General features: G+C 41.8%; 1 protein-coding gene across 12 annotated transcripts in view; it reads right to left on the bottom strand.

The window, feature by feature from the left end:
- Positions 1-17,517, bottom strand: part of PCM1 (pericentriolar material 1) — a 175,261-nt gene that overhangs the window by 81,509 nt on the left and 76,235 nt on the right. For all 12 annotated transcript variants that reach the window (XM_056559117.1, XM_056559133.1, XM_056559153.1 and 9 more), the window contains 3 exons: positions 15,242-15,419; positions 7,680-7,789; positions 4,668-4,881 (listed from right to left, as the gene is read on the bottom strand). In XM_056559117.1, coding sequence (XP_056415092.1) covers positions 4,668-4,881; positions 7,680-7,789; positions 15,242-15,419 — 502 coding nt within the window. The remainder of the gene's footprint in view (positions 1-4,667; positions 4,882-7,679; positions 7,790-15,241; positions 15,420-17,517) is intronic.

Genomic DNA, 17,517 nt, shown 5'->3' with positions numbered 1-17,517 from the left:
AAGACTTTCCTCAAGGGCTCAAAATAGAATAATATTATATAGGTAGGATAGGGGATTTATTATTCACTAAAAGAGCAACTAAAACAACAACCTACAGGTGTGGAAGACCACACAACAAAATGGTGAATATACCCCAGTTAGAAGTAACTTATGCTTGTCATAAGTTACTTCTAACTGGGGTATATTCACCATTTTGTTGTGTGGTCTTCCACACCTGTAGTTAGTTTAGGTTATGGTACAACATGCTGGGAGTTGTAGTTTTGGTTCGGAGTGTTTGCGTGCATCTGTGGGGCTCTTGGTCGGCGGGTGAGTATGAAGGGGGTGGGATTCTGGGGGTGCAATTTAGTCCGAGTGGCCAGAAGCCACTAAAAATAAAAAATTAGATGGCACAACTGGCGGCAGCACTTGTCAGTCCGTCCCTGTACAAAACATACATGCATACACATATACATACATACACCGGCCACTGCCCCCTATATTATACAGTATATACATACATCATACATAGACACATCATACATAGACACATCATACATAGACACATCATACATACATACACCGGCCACTGCCCCCTATATTATACAGTATATACATATATCATACATAGACACATCATACATAGACACATCATACATACATACACTGGCCACTGCCCCCTATATTATACAGTATATACATACATCATACATAGACAGATCATACATACATACATACACCGGCCACTGCCCCCTATATTATACATTACATACATACATCAAACATACAGACACATCATACATACACCCGCCGCTGCTTCCCCATCATACATTACATACACAGACATCATATACACATCACACATACACTCAAACCATACATATACACCATACAAATACACCATACACACATCATACATACACCCGCCGCTGATGCACCCCCCATAATCATACATTACATACATATACAACCACCCTTCCCGCCGCCTGCATGCTCGGCCTCCTCACCTGAGCTTCACACTGCTTCACACTCATCTGCTTCTACATTACACAAGAAGCAGGGGGAGAGCGAGGACGAACACAGCTCCGTACACAGTTCCATCCTCCGCACACAGCTGCATCCCCCTCCCCTCCTCTGTCTCCACAGGACCTCATCTACCACGGGGAGGCTGCAAGTTTGTACGGGGAAAACACAGAGCAGGGGGGGAGGAGAGAGGACGTCTGTGCAGAGCTCCTGACCTCCATAATGACTGCTGTGTGTGAGGAGGACAGACTGCACTGCACGGGGAGGATTTCTGTGTGTGAAGGAGGACAGACTGGGGCACGGGGTGGGTTCTCTGAGCAGCGGCCCCCGGCTACTGAAATCAGCTGGGGGCCGCCGCCCCCTCTATACACTCTGAGCGCCAGTGTGAGATTTCCGAAGTCGGTCCGGCCCTGCTAGCCCGATACAGGGCTAAATCTATGAAAAATTCACCTGCCCGGCGCCCAAAACTACTTGTCCCGGGCGTCGGGCGATAGGATTCCCACATCCTTGATCCATTTGTAGAAGCCATCCTCTCTTTAGTTTCAGCTTTTTCACAGATGGCATCAAGTTAGCATCCAAAATTTACAGAAATTTTATTGAATCCATTTTTCCTTTTACTCGTGAGATGTTCCTTGTGCCACTGGCTGCAATACAACCCCAAAGCATGATTGATCCACCCCCATGCTTAACAGTTGGACAGAGGTTCTTTTCATTAAATTCTGTTCCCCTTCTTCTCCAAATGTACCTTTGCTCATTCCGGCCAAAAAGTTCAATTTTAACCTTATCGGTCCACAGAACTTGTTTCCAAAATGCGTCAGGCTTGTCTATATGTTCATTTGCAAAGTTCAAACGCTGATTTTTGTGGTGAGGACGTAGAAGAAGTTTTCTTCTGATGACTCTTCCATGAAGACCATATTTGTACAAGTATCTCTTTATAGTGGAATAGTGTACCACAACTCCAGTGTCTGCCAGATCTTTCTGGAGGGATTGTGCAGTCAGATGTGGGTTTTGAATTGTTTTCTCACAATCCTGCGAGCTGCTCTCTGACATTTTTCTTGCTCTTCCAGATCTTGCTTTAACTTCCACAGTTCATTATGACTGCCATTTCTTAATTACATTCCTAACAGAGGATATTGACATCTGAAAACGTTTTGCTATCTTCTTATAGTCTTCTCCAGCTTTGTGAGCGTCAACTATTTTCAGTTTCAGATTTCTACACAACTGCTTAGAAGAACCCATGGTGCTGATTGTTGGGGCAAGGTCAGATGAGTCTGGCATTTGAAACCTTTGAGACTGACATCACCTGGTCTTCCCAGATTATGATTGAGAACAATCCATGACACTGGCAGATCTCAGCTTTGCAAAGGGGGCAGTGCATGCTATAAATTCTGCAGGGTGCCCAAACTTTTGCAGACACCATTTTTTTTTATTTGTGTTATTTTGAAAGTGTAAATGATGGAAATAAAATCTAACTTTTGTTGACATATTATAAGAATGTCTAATCTGTAATTTGATGCCTTTTGGAGATTTTTCAATCTTTCCTTGGCTTCTTTATGCACATTAATACAATTTTTTACCTGGGGTGCCCAAACTTTTGATCCCCACTGTATATGTGGTGTGACGATCCGTCTTGGGGATTAGCTCTGGGATCGTCCTGGACCACGCCACAGGATGCGTTTCTTCTCAATAAACCAACAAACAAACGCTTATAATGCAAATCTGGCACCTTGCCAGTTTTATTAGACAGGTTGCAGGGAAAGAAATAAACAAAAAGCAGGAACAAAACAAAATCCTAGACCGTCTGGTCACTGACTAAACAGATCAGCTTGTCCTGACTAACAACCGCTGAGCTTCCCTCAGCCGGTTAAACATATGTCCCCTGCAACCTTCTACTCACAATGTCACTCTCTTTGAGCCCCTCATAGCTCGGGCTGTGTACTCCTCAGCAGCCTCTGTCTCTTCCCTACAGCCCACATGCTGTCTCCTAGGAAGAGCCCCCATTACACTGAGTCTTCATCTCATATACACCTCCCTTTCCTCCTGCCTCATTACTTAAGAAGCAGGTGAGAGCTTCTGCAGGGTGAGCCAAGGAAATACACCCTTTCCTTGCCACACTGCCACAGTGGTTACAGCCTGAAGCACAGTGACTACAGCATGCTGCGTGCCCCAGATAACAGGGCATTAGCACACGGCACCTTTAAAATTTAAAAAGGAGGCTGGCAAGGGGACACGTACACATGGTGAGAAATCTGATTTTACTATAAATAATTGTTATTTGCATCTCTCAATGCTCACCTTTTAGCATATAGCTTACATACAGGCATCATTTTAGTTAAAATGTTAATAAATTAAAAAGTAGTTTGGCAGTGCAGAGAATTGTAGTATCAAAACCGGATTATAATCCAAAATCAAAGTGCTCTGCTCCAGGACTTGACCCACCACCCAAAGGGATACTCCAGTAGGGAAGCAGCACTCCACACAAAAATATGAAGAAAAAAAAAAAAGTGCTTTATTTACCCATCCACAAAACAGCTACGTTTTGGCTCCTACAATAGAGCCTTTTTTCAAGCATAGTACAAAATGCATATCACAGAAAATTAGATAAAATGTTGATTAACTTATATATACACATAGTTGAAAAATGATCTTTACTGATACAGAGTTAAAGCCTGTATTATAACCCAGAGCATAAAAAAAATTATTAGAATAAGCTAAGTCTTTTCATCAGATATAACCTTTTACCAGTCCGAGAATACTGGATGTTAACATGTAGCAAATTTTGGTTGCATACAATTTCTGTGGCAGATATCTGCCCCATACAGCTGAATGGGGACTGTAAAAATCTTACAATTAAGAAACACCCTCATGGTAGGGTCACACATCGCACATCCACACCGTATTTGACACTGCGGATGCAGTACTGCCTGTCCCTAGAGTGTGCCTCCAGGTGTGCCCATCTGTCCTGTTCTCAGCAGCAATCCGCCGCTAAGAGCAGACACTGAGTCGTGCACGGATGCGCAGCTCTCCAGACTTAGCCGACACTTCCCTTGCTCACTGAGCTAGTCCTAGAAGGGCCGTGATGTCTGGAGTACACTGCACATGCGTAACTCGCAGCTCACTCTGTGCCTGATTGTACCGGTGGATTGCTGCTGCGAGCAATTTAGGGATGGGCAGCAGCACATTCGCAGTGTCAAATATGCAGCAGATGCAATACATGTGACCCTACCCTCAAACAGATATATGGGATGGAGATTTGCCAAGGAAATCTTTAGTGACCAACAGCCACTTGTGATAATCTGATTTTTTTATTTTATTTTAACCAAATTACTGTCCAGAATTTTCTTATTTTTTTAACCAAATAACTTGTAAAAATAGGACTCTTCCAGGAGTCAAATTGAGTGCAATGTCAGGTACTAATACCAGCTGTGATACAGTACAAGATAAGTAGCATAGTAGACACAAAAGGGGATAGTTATAAAAACCTGTCCAGTGGAAAAGTTTCTGAGCTGCCCATAGCAACCAATCAGCTCGCTTCTTTCACTTTTGAAAAGGCATCTAAAAAATGAAAGAAGCAATCTGATTGGTTGCTATGGGCTATAACAGGTTTTGATATATCTCCCCCATAATGTGTAAAATCTTTAAAATGATGAAATATTTAATATACTCACTAGTATTATTTAAATGGTGATCCTGTAGCGTATGGAGTTCACCTAGTATAGAGTCCATTTTTTGTTTCTTTTCTAACAATACACCCACTTTACTGAAAAGTGGCCCCCTCTCTTCAGAAGCAGCTTCTGATATGGAAGAGTTTAAGCTCTGAGAAACTGCTCTTGTAAGTGACAAGCTTTCTGCTTGTCGCCTGTTATCTGGAACTGGTGGACTCTGAAAAGAAATGATCAAGTAAAATCAATGCGAGTAAAGGTTCCAGCCAAGTATTTTCATTGAATTATACCTATTTATTTAATTTAAAAAGGTTGCAGGAGACTAGTTTTTAAAATGAAAAAAGGTTTACATTTGGCATTTAGATTCTTCAAAAATTAATTAAGTCACATTGTTATGCTTTCTTAACAGCTAGGAGTGGCCTTGCTCCTAGTCACTATATATATATATATATATATATATATATATATACACACACACACACACATATAAATATATATAGCAATATAAGTAATGGTGAGCACCATACAAAAGGATTCCAGATCCGTCTGGGTGCTCAGCTTCAGGAACAGACCGGTTGCCAAATAATATCCAATGAAAGTAGAAGCGGCACTCCAAAGTATTCAATAAAGCATTCACTATCATTGAACACGTCCCAATGCCCATGCGAGGTGGTAATAGACATAGGATCTTAAAACAAAAAGAGGTGGTATGGATTAACAGAATAAATTCATTACATCCGGCCGGGCTGAACATAGATTTTCCTGTTCGAGTCTTTAATTGAGTGTCCATTTTGATTCTTTATACCTCGGTAAGATGAGTTCGAGGTTGTATATATATAAATATCTGAATTTTGCAGTGACAAATGGATTCGCAGAACACATACTGTTCCACTCTATATAATTATGTTGTCTTGTCCGTAGCAGGGTGTGCTTATTAGGATATTTTGTTTTTAAATATTTTTCACTTATACCATGCCTTTATGCTTTATTTTTTAGATACTCATTATTTTGGTCCAGAGGCAAGACGGCGTCTCACCTTTTGACTAACATATGGATCCTCTGGAACAGGGTATTGAAGAAAGTTCATGTTAATTATTTTTTAACTTTGTCTTCAAATACTTGACTTATAGCATGGGGGATGACCTTATTCATATTTTTGGGTAAAGAGTACAGTATTTACATAGTCCATCACATTGTATTAGGGAGCGGATAGTAGGGGTAATGTATTTTTCCAGTTTAGCAGCTCTGATATAGTGGCAGGAGGGTCATTGTATTCACCACAATTGATTCAGGAGTCCGGGATGTGGGACCAGAACATGGTGGTTGCAACCCATTTTCCTGTGAATATGGCAGGATATTGACCTGATAAAACACCCCTTCAGAATTTAATGCCTGTAGATACTGGTTTTTCTGTCCATAGGACGGACCCCTATCCGACAAGCCATGATCACAAACCATATACAATGTGTTATACATTAAAAATGTATAATTAGAATTTATTTGTTTACTTATACAGACCTTGCCTATGTTTGGGACATTAGTATGGTCATCCGCTGTTCTATAATGTGGAAATATGGTGATGCCAGTACCTGGTATCGCGCATGAAGATTTATGATCTTTTTGCGCATGCGCATCCACACATGCGCTACATAGCACAGACACTTTCTATTGATACACTATGTCAACTGATCCCGGGACCACTGACTACTTCCAGCTTTGACCGGATGCAGCTACCCGGCACTTGCGCATTTGTTTTGTGTACAAACACAGCATGCTCTAGCTAGAAATGAATCCGATTGGATGCCTACGTTTTCGTCAGCAGGTGAGCACCGCCTTTGAAACCGGACCTATGATGAACTTTATATATTTTGATGCCCGGTACACCATTATTGCACTTGATTGCACTGTTAATATGTTTGTACTGTATACAGCAATGTGTGATTATGTGTGTAACATTGATATATGTGACCGATTGTGGACTTTTTGAGTATTCTTGTACATTGTTTTTTTAATTTGTGAGTTAGGCACCCCCCCTCAACTACATGTGTAATTAGGGAGCCTATATAAATCACTGTGATACACTGAGAAAGGCTTTATTGTTGAGCCAAAACATTGCTTTTCTGCACAGATGTGTGAATAAACCCACGCTTTATTGAATACTTTGGAGTGCCGCTACTACTTTCATTGTGTGTGTGTGTGTATATATTATATATATATATATATATATATTATATACACACACACACACACACACACACGCACTAACAATAACCCCTTGAGGACAGAGCCATTTTTCCACTTATGATTTTTAGGAGAAGAGAATGAAAAAACTATACGCTTTCAATTTTCCACCTACAGCCCCATATGAGGGTTTGTAGTTTGCGCCACCAATCTTACTTTGTAATACTGTCAATCATTTCACCAGCAAATATATGGCAAACCCAGGAAAAAAATATTTGTGAGGCAAAATTGAAAAATAAAACACCATTTTAGGCTTTCGATTCCGTGGATTGCATACACTGATCAATACTATGCCATAGCATAGATTAGTGTTATCTGTGCTCAATTGCTCCAGCCTGCATGGCTGGCTGGGACCATCGAGCCACAGATCGGATGGCGAGGAGGCAAGTAAGGACCCTCCCGCTCTCAACTGATCGGGACATTGCCGTTTTACCGCGATGGTCCCGATCAGCTCCGCTGAGCTGCCGGGATCCTTTTAGTTTTGTTTAAGATGCCGCAATGAACTTTAATCACCGCGATTGGTGATGTCCGGCATTAGACACAGGTCCCTGCAGCAGATAGCCATCAGGACCGACCCGTGGTCAGGGCGCCTCATAGAAGGGGAGCGAGATGAAGGCGTACAGGTACGCCCTCTGTCCCCAACAAGTTAAAGGGGTTGTCTATAATGAAATTATATTTCATTTTATTATATTTCCTTTCATTTCATGCATATACTTTTTAAAGAACACACTAATACAATTATCAACTATACAACAATAAAGCACAAAAATGTGGTACCTGAACATCATGCAGCTGGTTGTGAAAACGTTGGATCAGGTCATTTAGCTCTTCATTTAACTCAGATGTTAAACTTAATCCAGACACACTTCCTGTTGTCTCAGTGACAACTGAGAAAACAAAAAATAAGTTCAATAACTAAAAAGCTTATGAGAGCTATTTATCAGGTGGATGAAAATCTTTAAATGGGCACTGTCAGATACCAAAACGTTTTATATGTTGTTACTGATAAAAATGAAATACCTTTTGCAATATGGTTGTTGAAATTTTAATATTTAATAAAGAAAACAGCTCATGAAAATCCCACTACCAAGGGTCCCCATACCTACTGGGACATCAACCAGTCCTGCAGCAGCATCAGCTGGTCCACGAGTTATGGACAAGAGATGACTCATGGACAATGCATGAGCAGACACACCAAATACCTCCCATCACCACAAGGGAGGGACACGCCCACTTCCCCTGAGAGGATTTTTTAGACTTGGCTCACACCACGTTTTGTAACTACGGTTCCCGTATACGGCTGGGAGGAGGGGGGCTGGGCTTAATAGCGGCGCCCGCACTCCGCTGTATAGGGGAACCGTATTTAATGCATGTCTATGAGCCGACCGGAGTGAACCGCAGCCTCCGATCGGCTGCGTTTTCGCCTGTATGCAGTTTCCCAACCGTAGGCAAAAACGCGGTCGACCGTGTTTTTGCCTGCGGTCGGGAAACCGCATACGGCCGAAAATGCAGCCGACCGGAGGCTGCGGTTCACTCCAGTCGGCTCATAGACATGCATTAAATACGGTTCCCCTATACGGCTGAGTGCGGGCACCACAATTAAGCCCCGCCCCCCTCCTCCCAGCCGTATACGGGAACCATAGTTCCAAAACGTGGTGTGAACCCAGCCTAACACTGTGAGCTAATGAAAAGAGGTTTTATATAATATAGGTCAGGGTTATGGTCAGGATTAGATACTAAGTTAGTTATGTTATTTTTTGGGATCTGACCATTATGTTTTAATGATAATTCTAATTTGCTTTAATTCTAGTTAAAGGGGTTTGTCTAGTGGAAACAATTAATTTTCCCAGCATGTCTAGGAGATGCACAGGGACGCACCTGAGTGCCTCCAATGGTACGGCATGGAGCCTGTGAAAGGTCCATCTACTGAAATAGACTAGCACACTCCCCTGCTGCAGAATGAGGCGAGATGGATTTCTAGACTGAGAGAAACCTTTAGATGGGGTACTACAGTGGAAAACTATTTTTTAAATCAATTGGTGCCAGAAAGTTAAACAGAACTTTAAATTATAAAAAGAGAAAGGTACCATAAGCCTCTAGACTAATACCATAAAATGGTACATGATGAGTGAATTTAATAGAAGTGTGCTTCACTTTTGATAATGAGAAGTTTTATTTCTAAAATATTTATGAATAACATTAATAACAACCTCCTTACACAGGGCCCTTGTGGAGAGGTGATATAATATATAAGATAAACAGAATAATGAAACAGTAATATTAAAAATACAAATATAACCGCTGTATTCCGCTAATCCGACATTTGTTGCATTGGCATAGTTCGCTTCTTGTGCTGTATTAGTTATAGTCCATATCAATATGTAATATAAAGTTCAAGCAATAGAAGAGGACACCATTTATAGTTACCAGCTCCTGCTGGGAGATGATTCATGGTGTAAAGCTGTGTTTCAGTGCTGGCGTGCACTGCCGCTTGTCTCGGAGATAGATGCACCTGCTCAGATGACGGAAAACAGCCTCGTGGAGAGCCCCTCAGCGTCTGACGTCAGACAGGTAAGTAAGATCAGGCAAATGGAAAACTGGATTTGCAGGGTTTGCAGCGCTTAAAAGGTATATGCAAGGTTGCAGCGCTTGAAGGTATAGCATCAAATTATTGCTGTCCTTTACGGTGATGAAGCTGTGGTTGCTGGACTGCGGTAGTCGTGCAGTTGTTTCTCTCCTCTAGACACGTTTCAGGGTACTTATTGAACGACCCTTTCCTCAGTAGAGATGTCTTGTTAGTGAAGCTAAAAGTCCTTTACATATGGTACCTGTCTAACTGTAACAGGTGTATTTTCCTTTTGGTCTGTCACAAACAGTGTGATGGAATAAAAGCCGGTATTTAAATAAGGTGTTTAAACCTTGCAACAAGAATAGGGCATTGGTCACATTTAGAAACAACGTGTCCCTCATAGACGTCTGACAGGTAAGTTAAGGTCTTTGGGTTTGGAAATTTTAGTTTGTAACTGGATTGAACACTGGCTCATGGATCGTACCCAGAGAGTGGTGGTCAATGATTCGTACTCTGATTGGTCCCCGGTTATTAGTGGTGTACCCCAAGGTTCAGTACTGGGACCGCTGTTGTTTAATTTATTTATCAATGATATAGAGGATGGTATTAACAGCTCTGTTTCTATCTTTGCAGATGACACCAAGCTTTGTAGCACAGTACAGTCTATAGAGGATGTGCATAAGTTACAAGATGACTTGGATAGACTAAGTGTCTGGGCATCCACTTGGCAAATGAGGTTCAATGTGGATAAATGTAAAGTTATGCATCTGGGTACTAATAACCTGCATGCATCGTATGTCTTAGGGGGGATTAAACTGGCAGAGTCACTGGTAGAGAAGGATCTGGGTGTACTTGTAGATCACAGACTACAGAATAGCATGCAATGTCAGGCTGCTGCTTCCAAAGCCGGCAGGATATTGTCATGTATCAAAAGAGGCATGGACTCAAGGGACAGGGACATAATAATCCCCTTTTATAAAGCATTGGTACAGCCTCACCTGGAATATGCTGTTCAGTTTTGGTCACCTGTCCATAAAAGGGACACTGCAGAGTTGGAAAGGGTGCAGAGACGTGCGACTAAACTAATATGGGGCATGGAACATCTTAGCTATGAGGAGCGATTAAAGGAGTTACAATTGTTTAGTCTTGAGAAGAGACGTTTAAGGGAGGATATGATAAACGTATATAAGTATATTAATGGCCCATACAAAAAATATGGAGAAAAACTGTTCCAGGTTAAACCCCCCCTCCGTCTGGAGAAGAAAAAGTTTAGTCTCAAGGGGCGACACGCCTTCTTTACCGTGAGGACTGTGAATTTATGGAACGGTCTACCTCAGGAACTGGTCACAGCAGGAACAATTAACAGCTTTAAAACAGGATTAGATAAATTCATGGAACAAAATAACATTAATGCTTATGAAGAAATATAAAATCTCATCCCTTCCCCAATATCGCGCCACACCCCTATCCCTTAATTCCCTGGTTGAACTTGATGGACATATGTCTTTTTTCGACCGTACTAACTATGTAACTATGTAACTATGTATGCACATCAAAATTAAGATCAAAAAAATATAGATAAATAGTGTTGGCACAAATGTTATAGACAGATATTAGCTGTAGAAAAGAGATATAACAAGAATAATTATATAAAGAAAACAAAATAAAATAAAAATAAATAAAAATAAAAAAAATGGAAAATACATAAATTGAAAATAAATAAATGTGTAGATGAAAGTATAAAATAATAAAAGATAAAAATAAGAATGAAAATAATAATATATAATAGATAAAAATAATAAGAGTAAAAATCAAATAAAAATAAAAATACAAATACAATAGCCTATTTGTATTTTCATTAGATTTTTACTCTTAATATTTTTATCTATTATATATATTATTATTTTGATTCTTATTTTTATTTCTATTTTTATAATCTTATTTTATATTTATTCATTTTACTTTCATCTACATATATTTATATATATTTTCATTTATTTTTATTATTTATTTAATTTTATTTTCTTTATATACAGTAATTATTCTTGCTATAATATCTTTTTTCAACTGCTAATATCTGTGTCTATAACATTTGTGCCAACACTATTTATCTATATTTTTTTTATATTTATTTTGATGTGCATACTTTGTTTCTAAATGTGACCAATGCCCTATTGTTGTTGCAAGGTTTAAACAACTTACCGTATATGCCGGCATATAAGACGACTTGGCGTATAAGACGACCCCCAACTTTTACAGTTAAAATATTGAGTTTGGGATATACTCGCCATATAAGACTACCCCTCCTACCGCGATGTACGTTACCTTGTAGTTCCCCCCACATTAGGCCGGCAGTTCCCCCACATTAGGTCGTCAGTTCCCCCACAATAGTAGGCAGCATTCCCCCCACATTTGTAGGCAGCATTCCCCCCACATTTGTAGGCAGCATCCCCCCCACATTTGTAGGCAGCATCCCCCCCACATTTGTAGGCAGCATCCCCCCCACATTTGTAGGCAGCATTCCCCCCACATTTGTAGGCAGCATTCCCCCCACATTTGTAGGCAGCTCCCCCCCACATTTGTAGGCAGCTCCCCCCCACATTTGTAGGCAGCTCCCCCCCACATTTGTAGGCAGCTCCCCCCACATTTGTAGGCAGCTCCCCCCACATTTGTAGGCAGCTCCCCCCACATTTGTAGGCAGCTCCCCCCACATTTGTAGGCAGCTACCCCCCACATTTGTAGGCAGCTCCCCCCACATTTGTAGGCAGCTCCCCCCACATTAGATCAGCAGTTCCCCCACATTAGATTGGCAGCTCCCCACACACTAGATTGGCAGCTCCCCCCACACTAGATTGGCAGCTCCCCCCACATTAGATTGGCAGCTCCCCCCAACAGACATACAGCTTCCAGCATCCTCCTACGGTCCTCCTGGTCCTGCGCTCCTCTGCCTCTATGGTTGTAGGCACGTGACGTCACTGACGTCCCGTGCGTACAACCATAGAGACGGAGTACCGGAACGAAGTAGGATCGCAGGAGGACACGCGCCGCCGGGGAATGGTAAGTGACCGGCGGACATCCTTATGTCCCGAAAATATTTTTCGGGACACAGGGATGTCCGGCTTAGGAATACCTATGATTATCTGCCCGGTCCGGCTCTCGTGTGTGGCTGCAGGCGGGGGCCGGCCAGAGCAAGTAAAAACTAATACTGTATACTAAAAACCAGGGGGCCTCCAGCTGTTGTAAAACTACAACTCCCAGCATGCCCGGACAGCCTTTGCCATGCTGGGAGTTGTAGTTTTACAACAGCTGGAGGCACCCTGGTTTTTAGTATACAGTATTAGTTTTTACTTGCTCTGGCCGGCCCCCGCCTGCAGCCACACACGGGAGCCGGCCTGGGCAGATAATCAGACGTTTTCCTATACCGGACCTCAATACCCGGCGTATAAGACGACCCCCGACTTTTCAGAAGAAAATTCAGGGTTAAAAAGTCGTTTTATACGCCGGGATATACGGTATTTAAATACCGGCTTTTATTCCATCTGTTTGTGACAGACCAAAAGGAAAATACACCTGTTACCATTAGACAGGTACCATATATAAAAGGACTTCTAGCTTCACTAACAAGATATCGCTACTGAGAAAAGGGTCGTTCTATAAGTACCCTGAAACGCGTCTAGAGGAGAGAAATAACAGCACGACTACCGCAGTCCAACAACCACAGCTTCATCACCGTAAAGGACAGCAATAATTTGATGCTATACCTTCAAGCGCTGCAACCTTGCATATACCTTAAAAAGGGGTACTCCGGTGAAAAACTTTTTTTTTATTAACTGGTGCCAGAAAGTTAAACAGATTTGTAAATTACTTCTATTAAAAAATCTTAATCCTTCCTGTACTTATTAGCTGCTGAATACTACAGTGGAAATTCTTTTCCATTTGAAACACAGAGCCGTCTGCTGACATCATGAGCACAGTGCTCTCTGCCGACATCTCTGTCCATTTTAGGAACTGTACAGGGTAAAAGGAAATCCCCATAGCAAACATATGCTGTTCTGGACAGTTAATAAAATGGACAGAGATGTCAGCAGAGAGCACTGTGCTCGTGATGTCAGCAGACAGCTCTGTGTTTCAAAAAGAAAAGAATTTCCGCTGTAGTATTCAGCAGCTAATAAGTACAGGAAGGATTAAGATTTTTTAATAGAAGTAATTTACAAATCTGTTTAAAGGAGTTCTCTAAGTTCTCCGGTCCCGGTCTCTTCCACTTCCTGTGGGTCGGTGACTTCCCTCTGCGCTCAGCCTATCAGCAGCCGCAGCAATGTCCCGTCGCGGCCGCTGATAGGCTGAGCGCAGAGTGAAGTCACCGACCCGCAGGAAGAGGAAGCAGACAGGGACCGGAGCACGGGCGGCAATATCGGAACAACGGGGGATCGTAGGCAGGTAAGAGAGAGTTTATTATGTATAGTTTTACAGCCCGGGCACAGCGGGGGATAAAAGATTTCAGTTGGAGAACTCCTTTAACTTTCTGGCACCAGTTGATTTTAAAAAAAAAGTTTTTCACCAGAGTACCCGTTTAAGCGCTGCAAACTCTGCAAATCCAGTTTTCCATTTGCCGGATCTTACTTACCTGACTGACGTCAGACGCCGAGGGGCTCTCCATGAGGCTGTTTTCCGTCATCGGAGCAGGTGCATCTATCTTCGAGACAAGCGACTTTCCATAGGCCTGTGTCAACCGGGCCAGTCGCTGCAGTGCACGCCAGCACTGTAACGCAGCCTCCACGGTGTATACCATCTGCCTCCCGGATGTCCAGTTACACGGCTTTACACCACGAATCATCTCCCAGCAGGATCTGGTAACTATAAATGGTGTCCTCTACTATTGCTTGAACTTTATATTACATATTGATACGGACTATAACTAATACAGCACAAGAAGCGAACTATGTTGGTGCAACAAATGTCGGATTAGCGGAATACAGCGGTTATATTTGTATTTTTAATATTACTGTTTCATTATTCTGTTTATCTTATATATTATATCACCTCTCCACAAGGGCCCTGTGTAAGGAGGTTGTTATTAATGTTATTCATAAATATTTTAGAAATAAAACTTCTCATTATCAAAAGTGAAGCACAGTAAAATTAAATTCACTCATCATGTACCATTTTATGGTATTAGTCTAGAGGCTTATGGTATCTTTCTTATTATAGTTTTTTACTCTTTGTACTTTTTTCGGTGTAAGTACTTTTTCCATCTAGCCTCGACTAAAAAATTTTTGTGAGCTGCACAACACCCATTTTTCTTAGATTTTTAAATTACTTCTATTTAAAAATCTTAAATTGTTCCAGTACTTATCAGCTGCTGTATACTACAGAGGAAGTTATTTTCTTTTTTAATTTCTTTTCTGTCTGACCACAGTGCTCTCTGCTGACACCTCTGTCCATGTCAGGAACTGTCCAGAGGAGGAGAAAATCCCCATAGGATTTTCTCCTGCTCTGGACAGTTCCTGACATGGACAGAGGTGTCAGCAGAGAGCACTGTGGTAAGACTGAAAAGAAATTCAAAAAGGAAAATAACTTCCTCATTAGCATACAGCAGCTGATAAGTACTGGAACAATTTAAGATTTTTAAATAGAAGTAATTTACAAATCTGTTTAACTTTCTGGCACCAGTTGATAAAAAAAAATAAAAAATTCCACTAGAGTACCCCTATTAGTATTAAATTTAATAGCTAAAAATGTACTATTCCTTTCATTTAACACAATTGCTTACCAGATTCATCCATAACAGCAATAGCTTGTTCAGCCTTGTGCTGCAAAGCAAGGAGAGCAGCCTGTCTTCCCTTTAAAGCCCTGAGTTGCTCTTGTTGCTGTAACATCCTTGTCAGTAGTGCATGCTGTTTTTTCATATTTTTCAGTTCTTCCTTGGCCTCCTGCTGAGAATCTACTGGCTACATAAAAGAGCAATTCATTAAAAAATATATACATTAGGCTCCAAGGAATCTAATTCTTCCAAGGAATATGCAAACTAAAACAATTATTTTAAGTTGTTTAATACACGACTATTTATTCATTATAACTGTAGGGTACATAAAGTTATTAAGCACTGTGTACCGGACTTAACTCATCTGTCCCAAATTCATATTTTTTTCTGTAAAAGGAAATGGTTTATAGTAGAATTTAATTTAACATGCACATACAGATATATTTTAAGTCATGTCATGTATACTGGGTAACATGGCATATTAAAGGGAAAGTGGGCATGTACGCCACAATTTGTGCATCGGCTGCTGTATCGCTGCAAGCTCAATGCTGTGCCTCATTTTAATAAGCTGAACTGAGTCAGTTAGTGACTCCAAATGGCTCATTTTCCAACCATATTAGGCTTTTACCAGGTCTGAAAACCAGGGTCTTTAACTTGGAACAATCTCAGCTTTTTCGGCCACAAATTGCCAAGAGTAAAAGGCTCTTAACTCGTTCAACCTCATACGATAAGAAGACTCTCTGAAGTCCATACAAGAACCAGGTGTCAGCCTATTGTGTCAGTGCAGGGATAAAATGCATGTTGGAGATTTATGAAAACCTGTCCAGAGGAAAAGTTGCTGAGTTGCCTATAGCAACCAATCAAATCGCTTCTTTCATTTTGTAGAGGCCTTGATAAAAGTGAAAGAAGCCATCTAATTGGTTGCTATGGGCAACTCAGCAACATTTCCTCTGGACAGGTTTTCATAAATCTCCACCCATATGTTTATAACAGAACCCTAAATTTAAGTAAAATGTTAATTAAAGAAAATAGTCAAAAAAAAATCACATGCCTTAAAAGGGTATTTCGGGATTTATTAACATTTAACTACATGCCCGTTATGCAAAGTTATGTGGGTTAAGCATTTACTTGATTTATAGGTCTGCCACGGATTGTCCACCATTTTATCTTTGTCTGGTCCCCCCAGGTTTCGGATTCATGACTGTATTGATGACAGTTGTCTCAAACCTTTCCTGTGATCCTTTTCAGTTGAGACAAAACATGGGGGGCATGGCTACTTCCTGCCTTACCTGATCACGGGAAAGGCTCAAGACAGCAGTCACCAATACTGCTGCGAATGCTGAACCTGGAGGGGAAAGAGAAAAAGATGAAATAAGGCAGATTACTTTGCATAATAGGAATGTAGTTGAAAGTTAATAAATCCCAGAATACCCCTTTAATGCTCTGTTCAGCTTGTAGTTAGAGGAAACCGTAATTAAAGAGGCAAACACCATTATGGTACATGACTGACCCAACCATAAGTCAATTGGTTCCACCAGGCACTGATGGGGTTTATCATGTGACAGTTCCAGCACGGTGCCATTCTTTTACCAACAACAAACATAATAATGCAAGTTATGAAGGAACATTGGATTGCCATACAAGAACCAAAATAAGTTGCTCCTTGTGCTTTATCTACATTCATTTATTGGCTTGTATAAACCAATGAGAATGAATGTATACTCAGGGATGTGGAATTTCTATCGCCCGACGCCCGGGACTAGCAGTTTTGGGCGCCGGGCAGGTGAATTTGTCCGGCCCTTAGCCCGGCTTCGGGCAAGCAGGGCCGGACCTGACAAGTGCGGCGGATCTGCAGTCTGTATGGAGCGGCTCCTGACTCCTGCCCGCTCCATACTCTGCAGCCTGTGTCCTCGGAAGCAGAGATGAGAAGCTGTGTATTGGTCTTCTCTCCCCTGCTCTGCAGACGTCCCGGGGGAGATGAGGGGGCGTGGCTTCTTGCTCCCCGTGCAGACCTGCGTCCTCTGCCTTCACTCCCCCCAGCAGTAGCTTCGGAGAGAGCTGAGGGGAGGAGGCACGTCTGCACGGGGAGATGCATGCGGCGATCACAGGGGAGTATGGAGCGGGCTCGGGATTCCTGCCTGCTCCATACTCTGCAGCCCCCGGCTGTTCTCAGTAGCCGGGGGCTGCCGCTAATAGCCAGCATGCGGCGCTCGCCGCGGCTGGCTATTAACCCTTTAGATCGCCGCTGTCAAAGCTGACAGCGGCGTCTTAAGGGACATGTGAAT

The sequence above is a fragment of the Hyla sarda genome, chromosome 1 (assembly GCF_029499605.1).
Source record: "Hyla sarda isolate aHylSar1 chromosome 1, aHylSar1.hap1, whole genome shotgun sequence".
NCBI lineage: Eukaryota > Metazoa > Chordata > Amphibia > Anura > Hylidae > Hyla > Hyla sarda.
This window is presented reverse-complemented; position numbering and strand designations above follow the sequence as displayed.